General features: G+C 32.4%; 2 protein-coding genes across 3 annotated transcripts; both read right to left on the bottom strand.

Moving 5' to 3' along the window:
- Nucleotides 1–5,070: 5,070 nt before the first annotated feature.
- On the bottom strand, nt 5,071–7,834 carry LOC107645701 (Ubiquitin-like superfamily protein). The gene is made up of 3 exons (XM_016349778.3): nt 6,903–7,834; nt 6,112–6,700; nt 5,071–5,549 (listed from the first exon to the last, which is right to left on the bottom strand). The coding sequence occupies exons 1-3, from the start codon at nt 7,565–7,567 to the stop codon at nt 5,403–5,405; spliced, it is 1,401 nt and encodes a 466-aa protein (XP_016205264.1). The 5' UTR covers nt 7,568–7,834; the 3' UTR covers nt 5,071–5,402.
- Nucleotides 7,835–10,787: 2,953 nt separating this feature from the next.
- Nucleotides 10,788–15,215, bottom strand: CNGC13 (cyclic nucleotide-gated channel 13). 2 transcript variants are annotated; one of them, XM_088490220.1, is made up of 9 exons: nt 15,079–15,215; nt 14,242–14,327; nt 13,315–13,882; nt 13,023–13,232; nt 12,630–12,934; nt 12,409–12,520; nt 12,073–12,309; nt 11,590–11,984; nt 10,788–11,389 (listed from the first exon to the last, which is right to left on the bottom strand). In XM_088490220.1, the coding sequence occupies exons 2-9, from the start codon at nt 14,268–14,270 to the stop codon at nt 11,089–11,091; spliced, it is 2,157 nt and encodes a 718-aa protein (XP_088346346.1). In that variant the 5' UTR covers nt 14,271–14,327; nt 15,079–15,215; the 3' UTR covers nt 10,788–11,088. The 2 variants fall into 2 exon arrangements, with proteins under 2 accessions (XP_088346346.1, XP_016205265.1); XM_016349779.3 differs by having other exon boundaries at nt 14,754–15,144.
- Between the last annotated feature and the right edge of the window lie 10,642 nt (nt 15,216–25,857).

Below are 25,857 nucleotides of genomic sequence, written 5' to 3'. Positions count from 1 at the left end.
AAATAGGAAAGGATTACGATGGATTTTGTAATAGGTTTACCTCGTAGTTTTAAAGGTTTTGATTAAATTTGGGTAATTGTGGATAGAATGACGAAGTCAGCTCACTTTCTTCCAGTGAAAATAACTTTTAGTGCAGCTCGGTATGCTCAAATTTATGTTGATGAGATAGTTAAACTGCATGGGATTCCAGTATCCATTATTTCATATCGCGGACCTCAGTTTACCTCTCATTTTTGGAAATCTTTTCAGAAAGCGTTAGGAACTCATCTGGATCTTAGCACTGCTTTTCACCCTCAAATCAATGGACAGTTGGAAAGGACGATTCAAACATTGGAAGACATGTTAAGGTGTTGTGTTCTGAATTTTGGTGGAAATTGGGATAGCTATCTACCTTGATTGAGTTTTTTTATAATAATAGTTATCAAGCCAGCATTCAAATGGCACCTTTTGAGGCTCTTTATGGGAGAAGATGCAGGTCACCTATTGGGTGGTTTGAAGTTGGTGAGGTTAAGCTTTTGGGGCCAAATTTGGTACAAGATGCTGCTGAGAAGGTTTACTTAATAAGAGAACATTTATTTGCAGCTCAGAGTAGGCAAAAGGCTTATGTTGATAACAGAAGGCGTAACTTAGAGTTTTCAGTGGGTGATCAGGTATTTCTTAGAGTGTCACCTATGAAGGGAATGATGAGGTTTGGGAAAAGAGGCAAGCTTAGTCCTCGCTACATTGGTCCATTTGAAATACTGGATAGAATAGGTACAGTTGCTTACCGCTTGGCATTGCTGCCTGAGTTGTCTATGATTCATCCAGTCTTTCACGAATCAATGTTGCACAAATACCTTCCTGACCCATCTCATGTGCTCGCACCACAAGCCATAGAGCTAAAGGAGGATTTATCTTTTGAAGAGGAACCAGTGGCTATAGTTGATCGCCAAGTAAAGAAACTACGTTCTAAAGAGATAGCATCTGCGAAAGTTGTTTGGAAGAATCATTCGGTAGAAGAAGCAACTTGGGAAGTGGAGGATGCCATGCGCAATAAATATCCGTATTTGTTTGAGTCTGAAGGTAACTATCATAACTATTATAGTATATGAGTTCGAAATTCGGAGACCGAATTTCTTAAGGGGGAGAGAATGTTACAGCTGGAAAAAAAAAAGAAACGAAAAGAAAGGAGGAAGGGCACGTGAAAAGCACGTGACCCCATTAATCCCCTTTATTTCCTGGAGGAAGGCTCCCGAACCCCACCCTTTCTCCTTCCTTTCTCAATCTCATCTCTTTCCTTTCTCATCCCTCCTATCTTCCTAATATCTTCCATCTTCTCATCTCTTCTTCTTGTAATTACATACCATTATCAAACTCGTCTTCATCATCTTGCTTCCTTTTCTTTTTCTATTCCATCTCTATTTGTTCAAAATCTCATTTTCTCAAAACCTCCAAATCATAGAATTTCAACTTAATGAGTGAAGGAAGCATTCAACTTTGAGTTCTGGTTATTATTGAGACTTCAAGGTAACCCTTTGACTCAATAATTAGCCATATCCCTAATTTTTGTCATCTCTATATTTATGGGTATGTATAAATCCGAATTAGGGTTAGAAAATTGGGGCTTCTGTCAATTTGAGTAAGATTTTGTTAATTGACAACCTTGTTAGCTTACAAATATTATTATTGTCATATTTCTAGAGTTGTAAGATTATTGGACATCAATTGGTAGCTCGGTGGCGCGCTCAGAGTTGCTTCTGGTTCTTTAGAACCAAGTTGTGAGTAGATATTATGTCTATAATTGTTTTTAAGTGTATTATTCTCAATATTTAAATTGGATCATTATTTTTTTTACTTTGGAAATATTCGATTATTATGATTTTTAAATTTTTTTGAAATAAGTATTGATTTGTGAAACCTATAATTTTATAAAAATACGCACGAGATGATATTTATATATTTTGTAAAACATATCTGTTTTCTTATTTGACTTTATTGAATTTTAATTAAATTTTAGTATGCATTCTTATATATATTTGATTTACTATAAAATTTAGTAATATGTTAAAGCATTAGAGATTTTTATAAGCGGGTTGGCTTGGATTGGTTTGGTTTGGGAGACTTTGACTAGAAAACCGTAGTTAACGGCGGTTATGACGTTAACCTAAATGTATCTAGCTCAGACCTCAGCTAGCAAGAGTATTGCTAGCCTAACGTGTAGGCCACATGTTGGATCTGTTATACCGTACGGGCACACTAGAGGAAAGGGCTACCCTTAGAGGTGGAGCCGCCCTAAGTGTGTAATATTCAATTTAATTTGATTTCTGGAATGAAAACTCTCATTTCAATTCATTCTGCTTACTTAGTTATCTATTTATTTGCATAATTACTTAATATGGATTCCTCATCTTTGGAAAGAAATATAATTTTCATGGTAAAACTTGTATTGTCTCGTGTAGGTTATAGATATAATGTTTACTCACTAAGTTGCAAAACTCACCCTATTATATTCCCATGTTTTTCAGATACAGGAGTTATTCCAGGTTCCATTCCACCTGCCCCTCAGTAGATCTTAGTCATTTCGGTGAGCCCTTCTTCTTTACAAGGGCTAAGTAATTATGTGATGGAACCTTTGCTAAAAATTTAGATTATGTCGATACTCCATATGCCACAGGCAGGTTCCTCATGTGGGTTATGTTATTTTGAACCTCGAACTATTTAGATGGTAATTATAATTTGGTTATGTAAGACTTATGGATTTAACTATATACTCTAGTTATCAACTTGATATATATATATATAATGCGTATTTTGGATCTATTTGATTGTGAATATGATTGGTATATGTTGTTGTTGTTGTCTCTGAAAATGGATGTTTATTATTGATACAGGAAGATAATTTTTATATGGGTAAGGTCCTAGAAACAGAGGAGATTCTGTCCGTTTTTTTGAAAATTTGGTCATTTGGCTTGCTGAGGGACTTGTCCCTTGAGCGCCAGTCATGGCTTGGTTCGAGTCATGACACGCGGAATGGTAAGTTAAATATAATATATAATAAATATTAAAAATTGCTATGTTTTATAGAATTAAATTAATTAGATGTAAATTAAAGTTAAATTTGAAAGGTGTTTTATTTAAAATAATTTGTAGTACAAAAAATTTGGATGGTGGAGTTGTACAAAGTGACATTTTTATTTGGTGATTTGATTTTTGCATTTGTTTTAGTTGATAGACTTGATCTTCTTATGTGGCGCTCGTCCTCCTTTCTCTTTATTGGTTGTCGTAGGTTCTTGTGAAGGCATGTTCTTTATGAATTATTGAGTTGCATGCACTTTCTATTGGATTGTTTGTTCCATCTTTGCATGTATGTTCTTCTTTCGAAGATGTGTCTTGAATTTGTGTGGTTTTCTTTCTCTTTAATCTCTTGATGGGTATGTGATCTTCGTCTGATAATATTGGTGTTGGCGAAGTTGGTTCCTATAATCAATGAATAATTTAAATTAGAAATAAAAATGATGTCTTGAATAAGTAAATTTTTTTTGATGTATTACCTATTTTATTTGTTGTAATGGGTGTTGAGGTTTAGTGTTTTTGGTTGGAACAAATGTCATGGTAACAGTGTATTGTTGATAACCTTTTTTTATATTAAAATTATTTACTTTGACTTCAAATATAAGTGTGAGGTTGCACAAATTTTTCAATTGGGATGATGCTTCAATACTGTTGCTTTTTTGGAGTATCATTAGATTTGAAGCAGTTGTACCCAACAATTTATTTTTTTCGCCATCAAATAGTACAAAAATTGTTGTAGCACTTTAATATGAAATAAGTATTGGGTTAGTAACTAATAATTTAATAAATGAGATTATGAAAAGGATATAAAGTTACTTTATTGCTGGATATTGTGGTATTTGATTACATGTGCCACAAATGTAATTGTATCATTTTCATCTAATATAATCATTTCTAAGCAAATAGGCTCCTCTTCATTGTGGGTGTTAATGTTTTCCATAGACGAATCACGCAAACTTTAATAAACTAATTGTCTATTTGTTTGTCCAAAGAATGATGCTCTATTGAGTAAATTTGAGATGTTGTGTATTTCGGAAATAATTTTTTTGTGCTAAATTTAATATTATTTAAAAGAATAGTGACAAGAGACTTATATAAGTAGGTCAAATAGTATGAAATTTGAATATTTTTAACGTAAAATTTATTATGATTAATAATATTATTATGACATTTGTAATATGAATATTTATTATATTTAATAAGTTATTTATCAAAATTAATTATTAGGGTCATAAATTTATTGTATTGTTTATAACGGTAAGATATAATAAATATAGGAATATGGATTCAATGTCTTTGTAGGTTACAAATTTGGTTAGACATTATTAATTTCTAATTATAGGTGTTTTTTAGTTTTTTTTTTTTGTGTATTTTATTTATTTTTTTCTTTGCTGATTTGAAAATAATATTTGATTTGGCAAATATTGAGTGGTTGATTCTAAAATTTTGTCAAATAAATAATGTCATTGACATAGTATTAGTAGGAGGAAAAACATATCTGAAAAATAACATGAATAAACTTATTTATTTACTTTTATATATTAAAAAAATAGATATTTAGCTGGTATGTATTATTAAGGATTAAAGAAAAAAACAAGTATTTTAATTTTTAACCAAAAATTTAATTTTTTTTAATGCAATGTTAGTGTAAATATTTCACAATCTAATTACGTAATAATACGTTAGTAAAAATTAAAAAAAATAAAATAATTGTCCAAAAAAGCAAAGGTAATTAGACAATTATTTAAAATATTTTACAGTTAAATATTCTATACTGTAAGGACATTAAAATTCATGCAAGTTAAAATATTTCATAGTAAAAAAAAATTTAAAAAATTCAATTTTATATTTTTAAAGAGCTATACAGTATATACATAGTTAAAATTTAGCTAATTTGTATTCTACAATACGGTTACTGATTGAATTTTTTTAATAAAACGATTAAACTTCCAATACATTTAATATAAAATAAAAATTTTAAATACTTCTGCTAATAGTATTATCAAGAACCCAAAAGAATAAATTCGCATGCAAATCATTTATTAGGCCCTGCATTCAGTGTACTTGAACTTGAAGGCCAGCATCAGCCATTTAAATATTAGAAAATTTAGAGTCATCTTAATTCTTAAGAGTAAATTAGAACTATCCGTGACTGTGATGCATTAGACTGGTTTCACACTGAATACACATACAGCCAGAGTGATTCATAAAAGGAACAGGGGAGAAAAACGAGAATTATTCTGTTCCCAAGTCAAGATACACTCGCCTCTGCCTGCAAAGAAAAACTAGTATAGCTATAAGATACTGTACAAAAAGAGATCAGCTTCTCAGGTTGATGCATATAGCGCTGCTCATTTCTTCGCAAGCAGCTTCTTTGGAATTTTCTCCAGTGGAGTGGATTTCAAAAGAAAAAGCCTGGCAGCACGCTCCTGCAAAGTTCCTCCACATTTCAGCCCACGAGATTGCAATTCAGATTTTAACCTTTCCAAGCCAAGAACCTGTTGATACCATAACACAGGAATACGTCAGATTTCAGAAGGAAATGGACATTGGACAGTTATATTCCAGTTATAGGTTTATAAACTGTTGAAGGTGCAAATGCGGCAGAGAGAGAGAGAGAGAGAGAGAGAGAGAGAGAGAGAGAGAACAAATGGAATTAATAATGCTTAGCCAAATGAATGGTGAACAACACTTGAGACTCCTAGCTCATGTTCCTTATATAGCAAGTCAACTAACCTACTGCTGCCCAAAATATCTGTAACTAACTACTACCTATTGATAAGTTAGTGCTCCTATAACTAACTCTGCTAACTCAGCTAACACTCTAATTAACAAAACTGCACTAATGGTAACTCTATTTACAAGCTGAAGCACTGATATCAGGTAACGTAAACTTTACCACAATTCTGAAAGTACATGTTTTACCGTAAGACTTACATTCAATAAATCAGGAGTATTACTTCCCCAACATCAAAATTCCGAGTAGCATTTCCAAATCAAATGATTAATAATAGATCCATAAAATCAAAATCAAGATGATCATATGTTCTAAAAATATACCTCAAGCTCTGCAGCTGAATTAAAAGCTTCAAAATTCAGAGGCTCCTCCAATGCGGGAATGCTAGTGCTTGGTGAGATTTCTTCATGGACTAATGCTTTATGCTGAAGAGATTCATCAATCTCCATGTCATTCGATTTGCTTGCACCAGCCCAATTTTCTGAGCTTAGATTATCTGAGGCTTGACCAACAGCAGCATTGCAATCCTGATGTCCATTATCTTCAACACTAATCACAGTTATTGACTCTGAACAAGGCATTGTAGCAGCCCCCATCATCTCTTCATATACAACAGGTTCAACAGCATCAATGAGTTTGGCCTCAGTGGCCTCGCCACTCGGGGATCCAACAGCTTCTACTTTGCCTTCTAGTACAGTTTCTCTCTCCTCTTCAGATCCACTTTCACAAGAGCCTGCACCAGAAGAGTCTCCGCTCTGTTTCTTACAAGATACTGAATCCGAACTGCCTTCCGCCTTATTAGTATCCGATTCAGTCTGGCTATTCAACACAATGGATTTCTGATTCCCCCCTTCATCATCACTCTCATCAGAATCGTCACTATCACTTTCATTCAATTTTCTCTTCCCCATCCTAGAAAATTCAAAAAACCATAAATATAAATATAAATATAAATATCAGATTATCAATAAATAATTTCCTTTTCCAAATCACCAGAATACAAAACCAAAACCAAATCCAAATTCAAACATCCAAGCATAGTTATCACGCAATCATTCTACACATAAACAAGTAGACAAAAAAGATCCAAAGAAGAAAGTAGGAATTTACTTACCATATCTTCAACTTCTTAGAATCAGCTTTCTCCAGTGCAGCTTCAGAACCCTTTCTCTTACCATTGAGAGACTTCAAAGCCTCCTTCACAGACTCTGCAACCTCGGCGACACAGCGCTCAGACTCTTCCCTATACTTGGCAACATACTTGTGAGCTTCTCCATCGCCAGCACCCTTCTTACCTTTCTTCATCTGCTTCTTCAGGAAATCCTCCGCAACCTTCTCCAGCCGCCGCTCCTCCTCCGCCGCCTTCCACTCCTCCAGCCTCTTCTCCGCGTTCACGTGCCTCAGCCTTCTCCCACTCATGTCCCTGCAAGCGTCAAAATTGTTCGTCTTCTTTTGCCCAGCCTTCGTCGCCGCACCTCGAAGCAGCGATCCGAACCCTCCCTTGCCGCCCTTCAGCCGCAGAAGGAGTCGCACTGTCGGGAAGATGTTGCTGCCATCCGGCGAGCAGATGGCCGATCCTTCATCGTTGAGGTGGCGGAAACCGGTTACGAGGCGTTGGTGGTGCGGCGGGATGCCGGTAAGGTCGAAGAGGCGATCCTTTATGGTTTTGGCGAAGAGGATTGGAGAAGGGAATATTAGGGTTAAGGTTTTCCCGTCCAAGTGCTTGACGAACAGATTGTACATGTTACCGCTGTTGTTTCTGTGATCCATCATCTCCATTGCAGAATTGACAGAAGAAGCAATTGGGAACTTGAAGAGGAAAGGCAAAAAGAAAAGTTTTGGGGCAAACGGAAATTAGGGTTCGGAAAAAGGACCTATCTCGATTTCCGGGAGAGGGACAGAAAGAAGAGAATAATAACAATTTTAACTACTCTTAAGTCTTAACTAGTAACGGACTACTAAATTAAAAGGATGAAACTCGCGGAATTTTAAATGGATCCAAATCCAAATTTTACCGACATTGTAAACCAAAAAAAATCGTTTTGTGATTAAATTTAGTTATAAAAATAATTATTTATCTAATATTTTTAAATTTTCATGTCTTTTTACTGATTTTCATATCACTTATGAATAAGATTGACACCACCATCCGTATTTATGTATATCTAATCCATTTCAATTTGGTTGAAGTTTGATTGGTAATCCCATTTAATATGAATAAAATTAAATTTAAAATTAGATTAATCCTTTCATCCAATTCACATTTTTAATACATAATGTAAACAAGTAGATATTTAAACATAAGAAGTTTAAACTTTTAAATAGAATTAGGATTAATAACGGATGTAAAAAAATTGAGTAGTAAGAATAAAAATATATTAAAATAAATTTTGTTAGACATCAATATCTATATTAATACTTCTATTCTATGTGTATTATATATAATGAGGATGAGGATATGAAAATTAAAAGAAATTGTCCATAACTTTTTTAGAATACTCTTCACTGTATATAACTTATAAAAATATCTTTTATTTTTATTTTCAAGAGTTGAACTTAATTAAATTATAAACAATTTTTCATTTATAGCCAAAAAATCTATTGATAAAAACCAACTGTTACAAACAAAATTACTTAGAAGTTAAAATAAAAAATTAATAATTTTTTGTTTGAAAATTAAACTTCAATTTGATAATTAACTAATTAGTTAGTTTTAGAAAATAAACTATCATTATTTATTTTGTATTGAGTTAATTAATTAATTTATTTATTTTTAATTTTGATATTAAACCAAATTTAATAAGATAAAATAAAATAGGAACAAATCAAGTAATATCCTCAATATCTTTATGTGCATGTTTGAGTGCCATTATTTTGATAAAAAAAAGATCTTTTTTTAATGAAAAAAGATCTTTTTTTATTTTGTAGTGTGTTTGGCAAATTTTTAGTAGTAAAAGTAAAAGTATTAGAAAAATAAAAAAAAAACATCTTTTTTAAAAAGTTACAATTTACATTTTTTTTTTAAAAGATCTTTTTTTTTTAAAAAAAAGATGTTTTGTAATCATTGATAAACAAAAATATCCTTACTAAAATTTTAAAAAGACATCTTTTACCCCTTTTCTTTCCTGAATGAATGTACTATACATTCAATGTCTCCTTCATGCCTTGAACCTCAGAACTAGGTTCCAACTCAAACCGTAGTTCCTCTTATTCGCATTACATTGTTTGGAGAACCTTTCATCATAGTTTTTCAAATCTCAGGTTGCATTGTGCTTTGGTTTATGATTTTCAAGACATATGATATTTGATATTAAAGCATTAATTTTTACGATAGAAACAATGTGTTGGTGCTGATAGACTGAAACTTTTAGCTGCAAAAGTCCCCTCCCAAACCATATATTGTGCAACAGTATGCAACAAACAATTAACATCAAATAATCTGGAAAATGGGAAGCAAGTGTTTCAGTCTTTGGTGTTACCTTAGCAACTCAAAGGAAACTTATAAAATCTACTTTTAAGAAGTTGGGATAATAACAATACTTAGGAATTCAAATATATGAAAAGTCAATTAACTAATTCATACAAAATTAATGTAACTTTTATTTTCTTTTGCTATAATTATACGTGATATCTTTTATTTTTGTTTTTATTTTCATAGATGGAATTATATTTTATACAGTGTTGACCTTGGCTTGATGTTTGGGATTTTTTAGGATTCTGTATCTAATATTTTGGGAGCATTATTATATAATATTTTGAAGAATTCACTATTGCAAGAATCATGTAATATTTTGAGATAAAATCTTTAATGATTTGATATAAAATATAATCATATATAAATATAAAAAAAATATACTAGTATCAAAATATAAAAAAGTAAAAAATCTGAAATGATTCACAAATAAAAACATAACATATTCATTTAAGAGACAATAAGATGTTTGGGCAATGGAAGAAATAAGAGACAATATAAGAGATCGATTATCGGATCAAATAAATTAGTATAAATAATTAGTTTTCTTTTATTATTATTAATAAACTCTTTTATGATTGAATGTCCTTTTAAGTAATTTTATTATTATAAAAGTACTTTTGTATTTTTATATTCAAACAGTAACATCTTTTAAATAAGTACTTTTAACTAAAGTATCTAAACATAAAATCACTTTCACTTTTGTGAAAAAAAAAATCTTTTTTCAGAATGGCGCCCAAACAAACCCTATGCCTTAATAGAGAGAATATCCCAGCTAGATATAGTCATATGATTGGCCGTAGCGATTCTTCATTGGGTGTGTTCATAGCTAACCAATTATAAATTACAAGAATCACTTCTTTATAAAATTGATAGTCACTCAGTTGGGACTTTGTGAACAATGAAGATGCCAAAATCAGCAAGCACTCATGATGGAGTAGCCATGCTGCTTCTTGTCTCCATTTTCTTTCTCCTTTCAAGTTGTGAAGTTGATGGTTTTGAGGCATTAATAATCTCATGCCCCCAGTGATCTGGATATCGCCTCTTGCGTGTCCCATCTTGAAGGAAACAGTACAAAGAATGCTGAGACGTCATCAAGAAAATGAGTGATGACACATTGACACCGCAACGCTAAAAGATAGAACAGTTATATGTGAGTGCCTCAAGCAAGAATTGGCCAAGATAGGCAAGTATGATCCTAAAAGTGTAGCTCTGCTTCCCAAACTGTGTGAAGTGTCTGTCACAATTCCTCCTATTGACCTGAAAACAAACTGCTCCAAGTAATGTCTTTTTCTTTAATTCATATTCTTCTAACTGCAACTTAGAACTTCTAACATGATACTTTCTCATAATCTAACTATATATTTCTTCCCCTTTTTTTGGGGTCATGCAGCAGCTGGAAGTATGAGAAGGAAATTTAAAGTTATATGATATGATATGAATATGAGATTGCCAGGACTGTACATCTCAGCCATGAATAAATAAATAAATAAATAAAATGAGTTCTATATATATGAAACCTCTGCCTTGCCAACTGCAAAAAAATACATTTCTCTTCATTCTTTTCCTTGTATACATGTCTGCTACAATTTATTTTTCAGATCAGGGACATTATCGGACATAATTTTACATGAATTTGTTATTTCATCATGAACAACAAATGAACTATACTTGCCTTGCAAAATTAAAGCAGCATATACACATGTTCACACACAAATGTTGTGTAATGTGGACATGTTTACCAAGTTTTCTTTTGCAAGTAATTTGTATGTATAAGAAATAGTATCTGCATTCAAGTGGTTGGAACTGCGAGGCACAACCCGGCGCTCTAGTGTTCCTGAGTAGAGAAATCTGGCTCGGCGGGCTTTGGAGGAAGCAGAGGTAGTCTCTGTGGCATTCTCTTGTTGCGTTCGCTGTTTTCTCTCAAGTTTCTCAATGCATTAGCAGCAAACCGTGATGCATATATGGTTGCACCAAGGCTTAGAGAGGATTCATCCTCATTTACAAAGGCACCTTGTAGCCTGTCTTCTGCTTCGCGTAATTGCCTCTCAACCTTCTTTTTCCAGTATCGACGCCATGCTACTTGTATGAAACAGGCAGCCCATGTCTTCCATTGCATCGAATAGTACCTGGTAATTACAACACATTGTTGAATATGCTATGTTATGATTGCTGATGAGTTCATACTCTGATGGGACTATATATAAACAAGCAAATTACTACAACAAAGTTTATGGTTTTGAACTATACTAGTTTCTTGTGGAGTAGACTATGCCACTGTAAGGTAACTGATTATGCATAACCAAAGGGGAAATTAAAGTTAGTCTACCTGAAAGTGTGCTGAAGTTGTTTGTTCTGAAGACGTCGAAATTGGGAAGCAACAAACTTCAAGTCATCGGCCATGAGAGCAAAGGCTTCAACTTCTGATATGGTTTCTACTGTTCTGGTTGAGGTGGGAAGATTTGTGGAGGAGTGAGGATCCAGGGCCCATGTTAACAGCTCCTCGCCACAGAACTGACCGGCCTCAAGAACCGTGTAGTTGAAGAAACCAGTTCTTCCACCGTTTGTTGTCATGGAAGCGAGGTTTCCACGCATGACAAAGAGCATCTCATCAACCGGATCTCCTTCGCGAACAATGTAGCTCTTTTCTGTATACAGGACCGGCTTCAGTCTATCACACATTGCATCCAACAACTGCTCATCCATTTTCTCAAATATTGGCACCTAAAGCAAAACAAAATAACATAACATGTTCATCATCATTAGTTGATTAAAGATGCATAATTGAGACATAATTATGGATAATACCCACTTTTTTAACTAAAGCCAAGCAGAGATGACGCTTTATGTCCCTCCTTAGATCTTTAGGGAGGGTGCGAATTAATGCCTCCTCCTCAACACCCCTATTTTGTTGCCATTTGTATTGTTCATACCGTCTAACTCTGTCCCTCAGTCTCTCAGGAAGCATACGATGAGACATCCATCTTTCTGCGTCGCGCCTCTTGACTCTCATCTCCTCAACTCTAACAGTTGTTGATTGCAAATATTTCTGTAAGAATAGTGACCACAGAGCGATATCATATAATGACACATGTAATTTTGTGACTTGTGAGATCCATGTATTTTAATAGTCCTAACCAAGTCATACCTGCATGTTTCCAATAAGTAATGCAAATAAAACCAATCCAGCAATGGCTATGAAGATGGCAAAGAGTATCTCCACAATGTAGGTGCTTGTCTTGAGGTTTTGTCCAACAGAACTGTAAAAAAGAATGAGAGAGTTTATTGCTTTTGGCTTTGTCATGGTCATGTTCTAATCAATTACAAGATGTTATCCAATTAGCACAAAAAATAAGACTATTCACAAACCTCAAATTGCGTAAACCCCACCAAAAGCAGTAGAAGAACTTCTTAAGAAAATCTGTTTCGGAATTCACCACAGATGATTCTAAAGCATCATTGAATATTCCAAAATCAAAGGCATTTGGGTCTTGGTTTTGATCAGGGTCAATGAAAGGGCAAGTAGTATTTTTTCTGAGAAGTGGTATGACAAATTCTCTGTTAGGTCCACAGCCCAGGTATGAATCTTTAAAGTCCCTATCATTTTCCATCACTTTGCGCCAGCATCTTGCCTCTGATTCTACTGAAAGCATATACCAGTTAGCTCCAACAACCTGGTAATAGAAACAACTTTGATTTTGGTGATCATAGAAAACTTAGCATATCATAATTAGCAGATAATAGGTTATCCAAGCAGCTTACATGACTTGCTAGCATATAAAGACCAAGATTAAAAGCAGCTCCAGCCCATGCAGTCTCGGTCAATATACCAGAAGTTCTCGTTACTTCTCTGAATAATGGCCATATCCGCAGAAGTCTTGGCACATATTGGACCAATATTACATACTTCAACAAGTCCTTTGCTAAAAACGGTGAGCTTTTCATCTTTGGAGTTACAGCTAAAACCAGCACCTGAAGTGTTAAAACAATATCAAAGTGAACTGGAAAGTCTTTTCATTTTGGCTACACAAAAGGAAATGGACAGTGATGATACCTGAGGAATTGGAATAATTGAGAGGATGTCAATGATGAAGTATGAACTTAAGTATCTTTTCATTATAGCCACCGGATTGTTGTTCACCTCACCCCTTCCAAAAACACGAGTAGACGGGGCAATAAACCCTGTTCGAAACTGAAAGATTATGCGAAGAATGTAGAAAAGATCAAAGAATGTTCGAAGAACACTAGTGGTGATTCGCAACGTGCCATCCAAATTCAGACATTTCTCTTTGTCATTGATCACTGGAATGTAAAAGAAGAGCGGATCCACAGAGATTGCCATCACACATGTGATCACAAAAATCTTGTTCCATTTTTCAAGGGTTCGTCCTTGTGGATCAAGAATGTTGCTTCTTCTAGAAGCCAGTTTCTCTTTTGGTCTATCACTTACAGGATGAACAGTTGAAGGTTTCCTCAAGTTCTTGAACTTTTCGGAACCACTCTCCAGTTTTCTTCCAATACTCTTCAAAACAGCACCTACACTTGGCATACCTTTTCTTTCATTATATCCATTATTAACAGAACTCTCTTGCTCCGATGATGTCGACCTCCAGTCTTCAAACCTGAAGATAAATATAAATGTAGCCTGTAAATTAAACATCTGTCGATCACACAACAACTGAGCCTTACCTACTACTAGGATGGACTACATATATCAAATGACACCACAGTACCCTGTCATGTATGTATATATCTAAGTTCAGCCCTTTTATATTAGAATTTCTTTATTCAAATGATAATTACATATACCAAAATCAATCATGATCAAGTCTCATTAATTACTAGCAGCTATGCCATTTCATAGTTCCAATTAGAAAAACTAAGATCAATAAAGGGAGTAATGAACTTGGAAATATAGAAAAAAAAAAACCATAAAAAGTTAAAAATACATATAGCAACACCGGGCTTTGAGCAAACGTACCGAACAAATTTTGGTTCCCATGCATTCATAACTTAGCTTCCCAGAAAACACTCTTTTCAGTGAAAGATAAGATTCAACTCTCGAGCCTGCAAAATCAGCAGAAATCTATTATCTTTATAGAGAGTATTGAGAATGTTGCTTGAAAATGCGAGCTCTAACAGTTACAAAAAGTCAAAAACATAGTCAACTCAATCTCCAAAGTCGTTCTTGCCACGCCAACCAACTCCAACAAAGGGTTCATAACTATCAACAAAATATCAGAGTATGACAACATGTAAATTATCAATATCCCCCGTATTGATGAGGAATTTGATGAATGAACTGACATAGAATCAACGAGTCACTCTTACGAACCAAAACCAAGCAGAATCAGAATTAACTTGCAGGCACGAAGGCTGTGTTTGATTTCGGAGAAACCAAGAAAGAGGAAGGTGATAAAAATTCACAAGGCATCAAATCGTTGAAAAAAAATTTCTGTCAAAGAGTTGACGGAAAAAGGAACGAACACGAACCTCAATTCTCAAACATGCGAAAACCGTTAGAAAAGAAGAAATGGTTTCCCAAGCCAAAGTTTGAAGTTTCCGTTATCCGTTCGGAAAAACCATATAGTAAGAAGATAAAAAAACGTTACATGCAGACTCAATGTTGAAGAGTAGTTTGAGTTTCAGTTTTGTTGGCGTTGGTGAGGGAGGGAAGAATGGTGTATAAGCTTGGAACTATGACTGAGTCGACCATGTAATTAAGAAGAGTCAAGTCAGCACTCAGCACGAAACAACCATGTTATTTCTTTTTTCTAATTAAATTGTTAAATTAGTAAGGAATTAATTATATTATGACCTGTGGACTATGGTATTTGAAGGTAGTAGCACACTTTAGAATTTGGAATTTAGAATGTTCATAATCATGTCTCTACACGGTACGGATTTTCGAACATAGGGGAAGTGCTTTCCTGCCACTAACTCACGAATCACGATGCTAGCTTTTTTTTCTTCCGGATATATCTATTTATAAATACATTTTAAAAAAAAAGTCAAGAGTCAACATTTTTATTAAAGAGAAAGTTTAGAGGGAAATAGATCATCTTTAGTTTTTTTAACACTAGAATAAAGTGTGATCTCTTATCATTAATTTTATAAGTGGGATCAAAATTAAAGAGGAGAGAGAGAACAATGAAAAGTGAAATTAAATATTGAATACCATCCAATTTTTTACTGGAGAGGATTCACTCCCAAGTTTAGAGGGCTAGTATTTTTATTAAAAGTATATGCATAAGTTTACCCACATTACTTTTAAGATATTTTTTTCCTCTTACTAATGCCATGTTAGTAATATCGCTTACTTGACAAAATTTTCGAATCAACCACTCAATTCTTGCCAAATCAACTATTATTTCTAAATCAGCAAAAAAATAAAATATACAAATAAAAAACTAAAAAATACAATACAATAAATTTGTAATTCATATTCCTATATTTATTATATCTTACCGTTATAAACAATACAATATATTTATAACCACAACAATTAATTTATTAATTTTTATAAATAACTCACTAAAGGTAATAAACATCCATATTACAAATGTCATAATAATATTATTAATCATAATAAATTTTATGTTATAAGTATTCAAATTTCATACTATTTAAACTACTTATATAAGTCTCTTATCACTATTCCTTCCAATAACATCAAATTTAGCACAAAAAATTTATTTTCGAACTACACATCTCAAACTTACTCAATAGAGTATCATTCTTTCATAGCAGAATGATTAGAAATCGAATAACTATCAAAGATCTAATGGCCATGCAATGAGAATCTGATGATCAGGTATGACAAAAAAAAAAACTCACATCATGCATCATACATTCATACTTACTCAAATATCATATACCTAATAATAACATAAATTGAATATTGGAATAGAAAAAGATCTTTATAATTTTAGCAACTATAAACGAAATTGATGACAAATTTGGATGGAACTATGTTGAATGTAAAAAGTGTCAGAAGAAAGCATAAAAAAAGGAAACAACTACATCTGTGGCACATGTAATCAAACACCACAATATCCAACAATAAAGTAACTATATACTTTTCATAATCTCATCTATCAAATTATTAGTTACTAACCTAATACTTATTTTAGGTTCAGAATTCAATTAAAGGTTTTAGATCAAAGTGTTATAACAATTTTTGTACTATTTGATGGCGAAGCAAAAAACTTATTGAGCACAACTGCTTCAAATCTAATGATATTCCAAAAAAATAATGACATTAAATCACCACTCCATCAAGGGATTAAGGAAAAAGAAAATCATACAAATTTAAGACACATCTTCGGAAGAAGAACATACATACAAAGATGGAACAAACAACACAATAGAAAGTGCATCAAACTCAACAATTCATAAAGAACATGCCTTCACAAGAACCTACGACAGAAAGAAGAAAGCAACATAACTAACAACAACCAATAAAAAAAAGAGGACGAGTGCCACATAAGAAGACTAAGTCCATCAACTAAAACAAATGTAAAAATCAAACCACCAAATAAAAATATCAACTCCAACATCCAAATCTTTTATACTACAAATTATTTTAAATAAAACACCTTTTAAATTTAATTTTAATTTACACGTATTTAATTTATTTATACAAAACATAATAATTTTTAATATTTATTATATACTATCATTAATTTACTGCCCCGCGTATAACCACCCTACCCCATGAGCCCTGTGATTTCTTATTCTTTACAGTGTTCGCTAACATGCATAGCTTTATATATATATATATATATATATATATATATATATATATATATATATATATATATATATAACGAATTAGAATTAGAACACATAGCGCAAAACTTTTCTTTTAGTACTTCCAAGCGACGAACCTTTTTCCGATTCAATTATTTTATGGAACAAGTACTCCCAGAAGATTTTAATAATCTCTTTGGTTGTTCTTGAAGAGGACTAATGAATGAATCATTGAACCATATTAGATTGATAACCCAAATCCTTAAACCAGATTGGTTTCTCTTTTCCCGGTTCAACCAAACCATGCTTTCCTTAAATAAACCGAACCCAAAAAAATTCTGATTAAACTCATCTTCTCTTCTCCTCTCACCACCGAACGTGTTTCAAAGAAACTATGGTTACCTCTTCATGTAATCAATGCTGTAATATAGTGTTGCAAGAGGAAGAGGCCACGAAGCCTTGCCACACCAGCTCACCTCTTCCCACCTTCTGTAGATATATATAGATGAGTCAAGTCTCTCAATTTTCTTGAAAATCACACGAAGAGAAGAAAGGAAGCAAGAGTAGTGGCCAAGAAGGAGGAAGAGGAAGACCCAGCAGAAATCATCATCATCTGCGTACGTCACCACCAAGAAGAAAGAGAAGGGCCATTAAGAGAGCTGTTACCCGAAGCCAAAGAAGGAACCCTACCTCTTTCCCTTTCTGGTTTTCTTAGTGTTCTTCTTATTGGGTAAGAACTAGTAACTCTGTGTTCTGTTGTTTTTCTCTAAATTAAAGATTCTACCCTTATGAGCTTCAATTCTTTTAATTGATTACCAAACCAATCAAATTCAGCCCATCACAAAAGTAAGAACTCTTTTTTGCTCCACATGCAACTCGGCCAATTAGCCCTGTGAATTGACAAATCTCTTTAATTATGTTTGTTAGGGTTTTCTGATTTAATATCGTAAAGGACGGACTTTGGTTTGTGAAATTCTCGGAGAGAGGTAAGGGATGATATATATAGAATATCTTGTTTGTAGCTGTGTGTACTGGTGATGATGGATGGTTTACCATGTGTTTGATTGATGAGAAGTGTTTATTAATTTTCTGTTATGATGAAATGCATAAAAGTGAATTAGAATTATGAATATGCGTTTGTAAAAAGGGGTAAATTAATGAGAATAAAGTTTTAAAGCTGTGCTGACCATGCTAGCAACTTTAGTTAGTAAAAAAAAGGTAAAATTATGGGTTTAGATGAATTCTAGGCTTGAATATGAGATTTGATACATGAGGTTGTTGGAAATACATTGTGCAGAATTCTGCAAAATCTGCATAATTAGCAGCAGAACGAACAATTTTTTTGGGAGCAGTCCAGACCTAATTTTTAGATGAAATTATTTTTCTGTAAAACTTCTGTATGTCTTTAATATTCCATAAAAAATTAAGAAAATTTGGCCAAGCGTTTTGGAAGATATGAATTTTTGAAGTTTAGTGGTTGCTGCAGATTTTTCTGGTCTTCTGGTTCTGCAGTACCAACTTCCAGACGCTATAACTTTTAATTTAAACAGAATTTTGAGTTTATTTTAAAAGGATTTTAAATATCTATCAGTCTATTTTAAGTGAATACAAGTTTCATATTCATATCTATTTTGTAGACTTAGATAAGTCACTTGGAAGGTCGGTTGTTTGCTGGAAACTCTGAATTGGTTTATGAAAACAGGGATCCACTTCCAATTGATAATTAATTAATCAAATGAAGTGATATGAATCTAAAATTTATGGATTCTGAAACTTAGGGATGTTGACTGTAATCTCACCAAAATTTAGAAGCAACGGATTAGAATTGAAATTATTATGGAATTTATAAAAAACATGGCTGCTGTCTATTTTTCCGAAATTTTGTAAATGCAATAGCAGAATTTTAAAGCTTGTATAAAATTCAATTATAATCCAAATTCAGTAAATCCTAACCTAAATTAAAGATTTAGATCTCTAGAGTTACCTTACCAACATGGTTTTAGATTAGACAAACTTAGGAAATGAAAAGAAATGTAAGTTGCCCCTAAGAAAGGTTAAAGTTAAAGATAATGATATTGAGAGATAAAGTGAAGAAAAAAATGAGAAACAAGGAATGGAATAAAAGTTAAGAATTATATTGAATGGGCCTTGTGCCGAACTGCTAATGCGAAAGTGCCCGCCTAACGGATAGCCTGAGATTGCTAATGCGGGAATGTTCGCCTAATTGATAGCACTGTTCCTTACTGTGATACACATTGAACTGTTATTATAATGAGGCCTAATTGACACAGGTAACCGTGATGCCAAGGTGTCTAATTGACACAGTAAAGGGACCATATTCAAAGTTCACTCCGACTAGCGTCGGGTTGCGGGTAGACAACCGACGTATGAGCTCATGGCCTGCACTAGGAATAGGCATGCATCATCTTGTTTGCGCATATGTACTTCTTGTAAATTATTTACTGCTATTTCCTTTTTGTCTATGCTATCTACTTGTTATATGCATGTGTGTGCCTTAAGTCTCTGTGTTTGTTTCCCTTTTCTTTCTGTTTCGCGACAACTTAGAGACAAAGACCATAGGTTCCCCTTTTACCTTGCTGAGAACTCTAGGTTCTCACCCTTCTTTCCTTTCTTTTTCCCCTCCTTAGATGGATTCGGCAGACAAGTCCGTTGAGTTTCGGGTTTCGGTACATCGCCCACGTTTCAACCCCGGCATGTCGTACGTATTCACTCTAGCTGAAGACCATTCCGAGAATCGACCTAGCTGACTTTTTACTCTTTTTGGTGATCTTAGTATTACTTTTTCCTCGCTTTTATAGTATTTTTAGAGGGGTAGGATATCTTAGTAGATCGGTTCCAGTTTAGGAAACCCGTGTGAGGGTTGGGACTGTTTTTCTTTAATTTTATCTTTGTAAATATAACTTGGTGTAGTACTCGTTATTTTGATACTTGGCATGTATCCTCAAACTTAACTTATGTTTATGTGATTATAAATGACTACTGAGTTTGATTATAAATGTTTATTGAGTTTAATTATAGTCAGGTTCGGTGCTATATTTGACAACTAAGTTTGATTATAAATAGTTTATTCACGAAACTTGTAAAGGCTTATATTAAAATCCGAGTTTAGAGCTAAGTAGGTCCTTACGACAAGTAACACCTAAACAATTGACATTGGTCATGACGTGTCGAAAGTTGGGGTGTTACACCGCGCATCGCGTGGGTCTCATTCTAGTTTTTATTAAAATCTAACCAGCATTTAACCATCAAAAGAAAAGCGAGTAATTTCACATTATTAGATAAAATCTTCCACCATTAAAAATATCAATGATGATTAATTGATAGTTACAAATCACAAAACTTGCTGACTCCCTAACATTCTTCTTTATTAAAATTTGGTCATCACGTAACTATAAAAAGAATGAATAATCCCACACTATTAAAAGAAATCTCATACCATTAAAAATATCAATAATAGTTAATTGATGACTACAAATCACAAAATTTATCAATCCCTAATACTCCTTTACATTTATAGTTCGGATCATTCATTGAAAATTTTTATATTTTGCTGCAATTTATGATGAGTACTAGAATTAAAAGAAGAATTAATAATTAAAAATATAAGATATTTTCACTTCTATTTTAATTAATGGCACCTTTTTTCTATAAATTCATATAAATATATTGCAAAACATTCATGTGTAAAATAATATTATAAAAAATAAGAATGATATTATTATTTTTTAATTAAAATATTTTTTTAATATTATTAGAATTTAAGTACTAATTAATTTCTGCAATTTTAATTTTTTTTTAATTTTGTTTATTTTTAGAATAATTACAGAAAAATTTTAATTAACTAATTTTTTATCATAAAATATTTTTATTTTTATTTTTTTAAAAAATTTAAAATTTAAATTTTAAAATTTAAAATATAAAAGGAGAGTATTAGGGATTTGGAGAGGGTTAATTAAATGGGATTCGGTTAGGATAAGAAAACATAGAGATCATGTTCCTTGTGTTTTTTTTAGGCACCGTTTGATTGATGTCTGTATATGCCAAAGACAGAGACACGGTGGGACGTGTTTTTTGTTTGGCACGTGAGACACAAACTAAGAGAGACACGATGACACGGAGATATCCACAAAAAATATGTATTTTGTGTCTTTTCAATTAGCTGAGACACTCATTTTTAAGTTGAGACACGGAATATTTTTACCATTTTATTCCTTCAACCTATTTTTTTTTCTTCAACCATTCTTCGTTTCCTCTCTCAGCCTCCATTGTTGTTGCCCGATTTGGGTTTCAATGGCGTCGCTTCCATCCTCTCTTTGGCGGCACTGTTTGTCTTCTGTCTTCTCCTTGCAGGTAGCGTCACAGCAAATAAGAAAGTCTCTCTGCCTCACCATTCGATCAGCATCAACAACGACTGTGTAACAACGAAGACGCTCTCCCCCATTCGTATTTCGTTCTTCTCTTCATCTTCTTTTCATTCTTCTCCACTTCTTTCTTTTTTTGGTCATGTCCTTCCATCTTTCCTCATTTTCATCTTCTTTTCATTCTTCTCCACTTCTTTCTTTTTTTTCATTTATTCTGTTGCCTTATTCTACTCTCAGATTCAATTTGTATTTGTTTTAATTTTTTTTAATAAAATATTTGAATGTTTGTATTATTCAATTAGAATGTTATTGAAGTATTTTTGTTTATTTTATAAATATTAAATTTTGGATTAAATTTTATTTGTGGTGTTGTTTGCCATGGATGAGGTGATAACTTATTCTGTATTTGGATTGATAGAGATTTGTGTTTGTTATGCTAATTTTTAGCAATTTTAGGTAAATTTTTTATGCTTATGACGCAGTGGCGGATCCAGAAATTTTATAAGAGGGGGCCAAATTAAATATAAAATAAATTAAAATATAATGTAATAAAAAATCAACAAAATATAATTTATAGTATATTGGTCAAAATTAATAATTATATTATATAAGAATTAACATTCAACTATACATACTTTAAGATTTTGGTATTTTTGAATTTGGTCTGCGATATTTTATATAACTAAAATTATCAATTTATCAACTGAAAGTAAATTTTAAAACATTCTCTTTTTCAACCTATACAATCATATAATCTACTAAAAGTTCGTCCTTCGTCTTATTTTAAAATATTATTTTAATAATTTTTATTGTTTAAAAAATCTATTCAATTGTTCCTGTTAAACAAATTTTTTTATAATTATTACTTTTTACATTAATCTAAACCTAAAATTTTCAATAACTTTTCAATTATTTATATATTTATACGTTTTTATTATTTTTTAAATTTATTTTTTAATTACTACTAATATATTATAATACACAATATAATTTATACATATTAAGTTACTAACTTGTAAATTTTTTTTAGTATGTAATATATAAAAATATATTTAATCTATAATATATATATTAATTATATAATAATAATAAATTAATAGTGCTAATTTTTAAAAAAAATTGGGGACCATGGCCACCTTAGGCCCCCTTGGATCCGCCAGTGCTTATGAGGTTGATTTTATTTTGGATGAAGAATTACCAAAAATTAGAAAAAATCTGTGTTGGTCTTGAAGATGATGATGCCATGATAAATTGTGATGATTTTGAAGGAGTATGAAAAGGCAGAAGTGGTGTTGGTGATACTGGAATGAATGGGGTAAAATTGATTTTTTAATAAAATTGTGAATGGTGTGTTCTGTCCATGTCTTAATTATCAAACATAATACAAAATTAATGTCTTCTTGTGTCTATGTACTCTTGTGTATTTGTGTCTATGTCTTCATAATTTTAAGACATAAACCAAACACAGCCTTAGGGACGCCGCTTCTAGATATCAAGTGGAAGAGAATGAAGGTTGGATGGTGCTGAATTTAAAGTCCATAAACTAACCGGTAAGTGTATTGAGTCGTACCAAGTAATATTTTAGGTGAGTGAGGGTTGATCTCACGATGATTGATGAACCAAGCAACAAAGGTTGAGTGATTCACTTAGTTAGACAAGTAGAAAATGGTGTTTTCAGAGTTTAATTGCATTAAACAGTAAATTCAAAGAATTAGAAGACAAACAGTAAACTTGGTGTGAAAGCTACGAAAGAAAACAGTTAGGGTTTTAGAATTGTTTATTTTCTGAATTTCTATTTTTTACTAACTATTTTAATCATACAAGATTCAATTCATGACAAACTATATTTGACTAAACCCTAATTCCTTTGTAATTTAGTCTTTTCTAACTTAGTTAACCGCCAATTCCTTAGTCACTTAATTTCGATTAGAGGTTTAAGTCCAATTCTAGTTTATTAACCACAAAACCCTAATTACCCAAATATAAGAGAATTATAAATCACGCATCCTGTTAAGTCCAGATAATTAGTGTTTAGAAAAAATTATTTTCAAACTATTGTTCAAGTAAATTACTTTTCCAAGATTTAACAATAACTCAATTAGAACAAGGGTTATTCTTTCGATTTATCCTCATCCCTAAGATGAAGAACGAAAACGAATTCTTGAAATTGGAATCAATACATTAATCAAAATAGAATGACAATAGTATTAATATATAGAATAAACAGAACTCCTAACTTTAACAGTGGATGTTTAGTTGCTCATAGAGAAAGTAAACCCTAGCAGAGAAGAAGAAATCTTAGACAAATATCTCTTCTCCTTTTATATCTAATCCTAATTAATGTAAAATATATTTTCTAAAACTCAATAATATCCTTTCTAATGGTAAATGAAATAAAGATTTTAATAAAAATCCTTGAAGAATTACGTTGCTGGCTTCTCTTGAGACGTGGGGACCACCCTAAATGAAGCTGGCTCCAAACTTGGGTTGGACTAAGTTTGGCACCACCCTGTCCGCGAATGAGTGTGTCCATATATTGATCCTGGCGCCAAACTTGGGAATTCCCAAGTTTGGCACTACCATGCCAGCAACGAATGGAGGCCTTGTGATGATCATGGCGCCAAACTTGGAGATTGTCAAGTTTGGCGCCACCTTCTTGGATTGTTCAGGCTCCGTTTCTTCCTTCTAAACTCTGTCAAACCCGTCGGAACGCTATCTGAAATAAACTAAATTGCACACAACTCAAAGTAGTATTTATAGTGGCTTAAAATACCTAAATCTTGATTAAACTTAACAAATTCAAATGTAAATTCACTAGGAAAAGATAAGAAAGATGCTCACACATCACAACACCAAACTTGAATTGTTGCTTGTCCTCAAGCAACCGAGAATAATGTAAACTTTAGATGTAAATTTGCATGAGAGTTGAGTGTTCAATTAAGTTCCTGCCTATCTCAAAGTGAGATTAATAACACTGAAACCTTGAATAGTTTCGGTATCTCACTAAACCCTAAACCCAAAGGTTGCCATAAAATTCCTGAACCATCAATTGTGCGACTTCTGTGTGCGGGTTGCACAAAAATTACCACCATCGCCTCTGAATCTGGAACTGAAATTCTAGATACTCGTTTGATTGAAGTGCAATTTTTACTTCCGGAATCATAGTCTTCTTAGAAGTGACCTCATAAAAATATTTCTCATGTAATTTGGAGCGAAATCTCCTTCAATAATAAAAATCAGTGGTCGGTTCTTTTTTTTTTCCTCTTTTTTGAGATCTTAGTGCTTTTCGGTGCCATGAAATAAAAAAGAGAGCAAGTGAAGCGATAATACTAAATTTAAATGTTTGTTCGTCTTCGAACAAAATAAAATAGAATAAAAAAAAAGAAAAGAAAGAAGAAAAGAGAGATGAAGGCAATTTAGAAGGGAAGGGGAATGAGGGTGTCATTTTTTAAAGGAGGAATTCGATAAATGTGGCATTTTTTTAAAGGCCTATGGCATTCTTTATTTAGAAAGAACTTAGAAGTTAGAACTATGGCCGACCGAGGTAAGAGTCAAGTCAACACAAAACAACTATCATTTTATTCTAATTAAATGGTAGTTATTTTATAACTAGAATGAAATTGCGCAATATGCCAGATGATAAATTAATAATAGTATATAATATATCTTTAAAAGTATTATATTATTTAAAAATTAATTAAAATATATATAAATTAATATAAAATTTGATGTATTTTTTATTTAAAATATTTTATAATACAAAAACTTTTTTATATTTGAAGTTATACAGAGTTATATCTTCATTTATTATTTTTATTTTTGTATTTGTTTTAATTGACAGATTTAATCTTTTTATATGATGTTTCTTTTTCTTTTTTATTTTCGATTATTGTTGGAGTTATTTCTTTTTTCTTCCTATCATATGTTCTTGTGGAGACATGTTTTTACTGAACTGTTGACTCGTATAAATTTTTTGATTTATTATCTTTTTTTTGTTCTAGTTTTGTATATATGCTCTTCATCAAAGATGTGTTTTAGATTCGTTTATTTTTCTTTCTCCTTAATCTCTTGACTTGTATGTCATCTAGGTCTGATGATATTAGTGATAGTGAAGTTGGTTCCTATAATCAATGAAGAATTTAAATGAGCAATATAAACGATGTTTTGAATAAATAAAATTTTTGTTATATTACCTAGGGGTAAGTACGATTTTGGTCCCTTAAGTTTAGTGACAGAATCGAATTCGTCCCTCTTGTTATTTTGCCATTAAAGTCGTCCTTAATGTTTTTTTTCGTATTAAAATCGTCCTTTTCAATAAAATTTTTTGTTTTATTCCTAAACTACCCCTATCCTATTTTAATAATAAAAATTATAAAATTAAAAAAAAAAAGAAAACGCGTAAAAACGCGTTGGGGGTGGGAGAAGAAAAGGGTTACGAAACGAAGGGGGAGGGGAGGGGAGGG

This window comes from Arachis ipaensis, chromosome B6, assembly GCF_059453495.1.
Source record: "Arachis ipaensis isolate K30076 ecotype BB chromosome B6, ASM5945349v1, whole genome shotgun sequence".
In the NCBI taxonomy this organism is placed as follows: Eukaryota; Viridiplantae; Streptophyta; class Magnoliopsida; order Fabales; family Fabaceae; genus Arachis; species Arachis ipaensis.
This window is presented reverse-complemented; position numbering and strand designations above follow the sequence as displayed.

Coding starts and splice junctions, on each gene's coding strand:
- LOC107645701 (XM_016349778.3), bottom strand. CDS start 7,567: ATGGAGATGATGGATCACAGAAACAACAGCGGTAACATGTACAATCTG. Junction 6,701..6,902: donor TCTAAGAAGTTGAAGATATG/GTAAGTAAATTC, acceptor TGAATTTTCTAG/GATGGGGAAGAGAAAATTGA. Junction 5,550..6,111: donor ATTCAGCTGCAGAGCTTGAG/GTATATTTTTAG, acceptor TGGTATCAACAG/GTTCTTGGCTTGGAAAGGTT.
- CNGC13 (XM_088490220.1), bottom strand. CDS start 14,270: ATGAATGCATGGGAACCAAAATTTGTTCG. Junction 13,233..13,314: donor CAATTATTCCAATTCCTCAG/GTATCATCACTG, acceptor TTAACACTTCAG/GTGCTGGTTTTAGCTGTAAC. Junction 11,390..11,589: donor CAACTTCAGCACACTTTCAG/GTAGACTAACTT, acceptor TGTAATTACCAG/GTACTATTCGATGCAATGGA.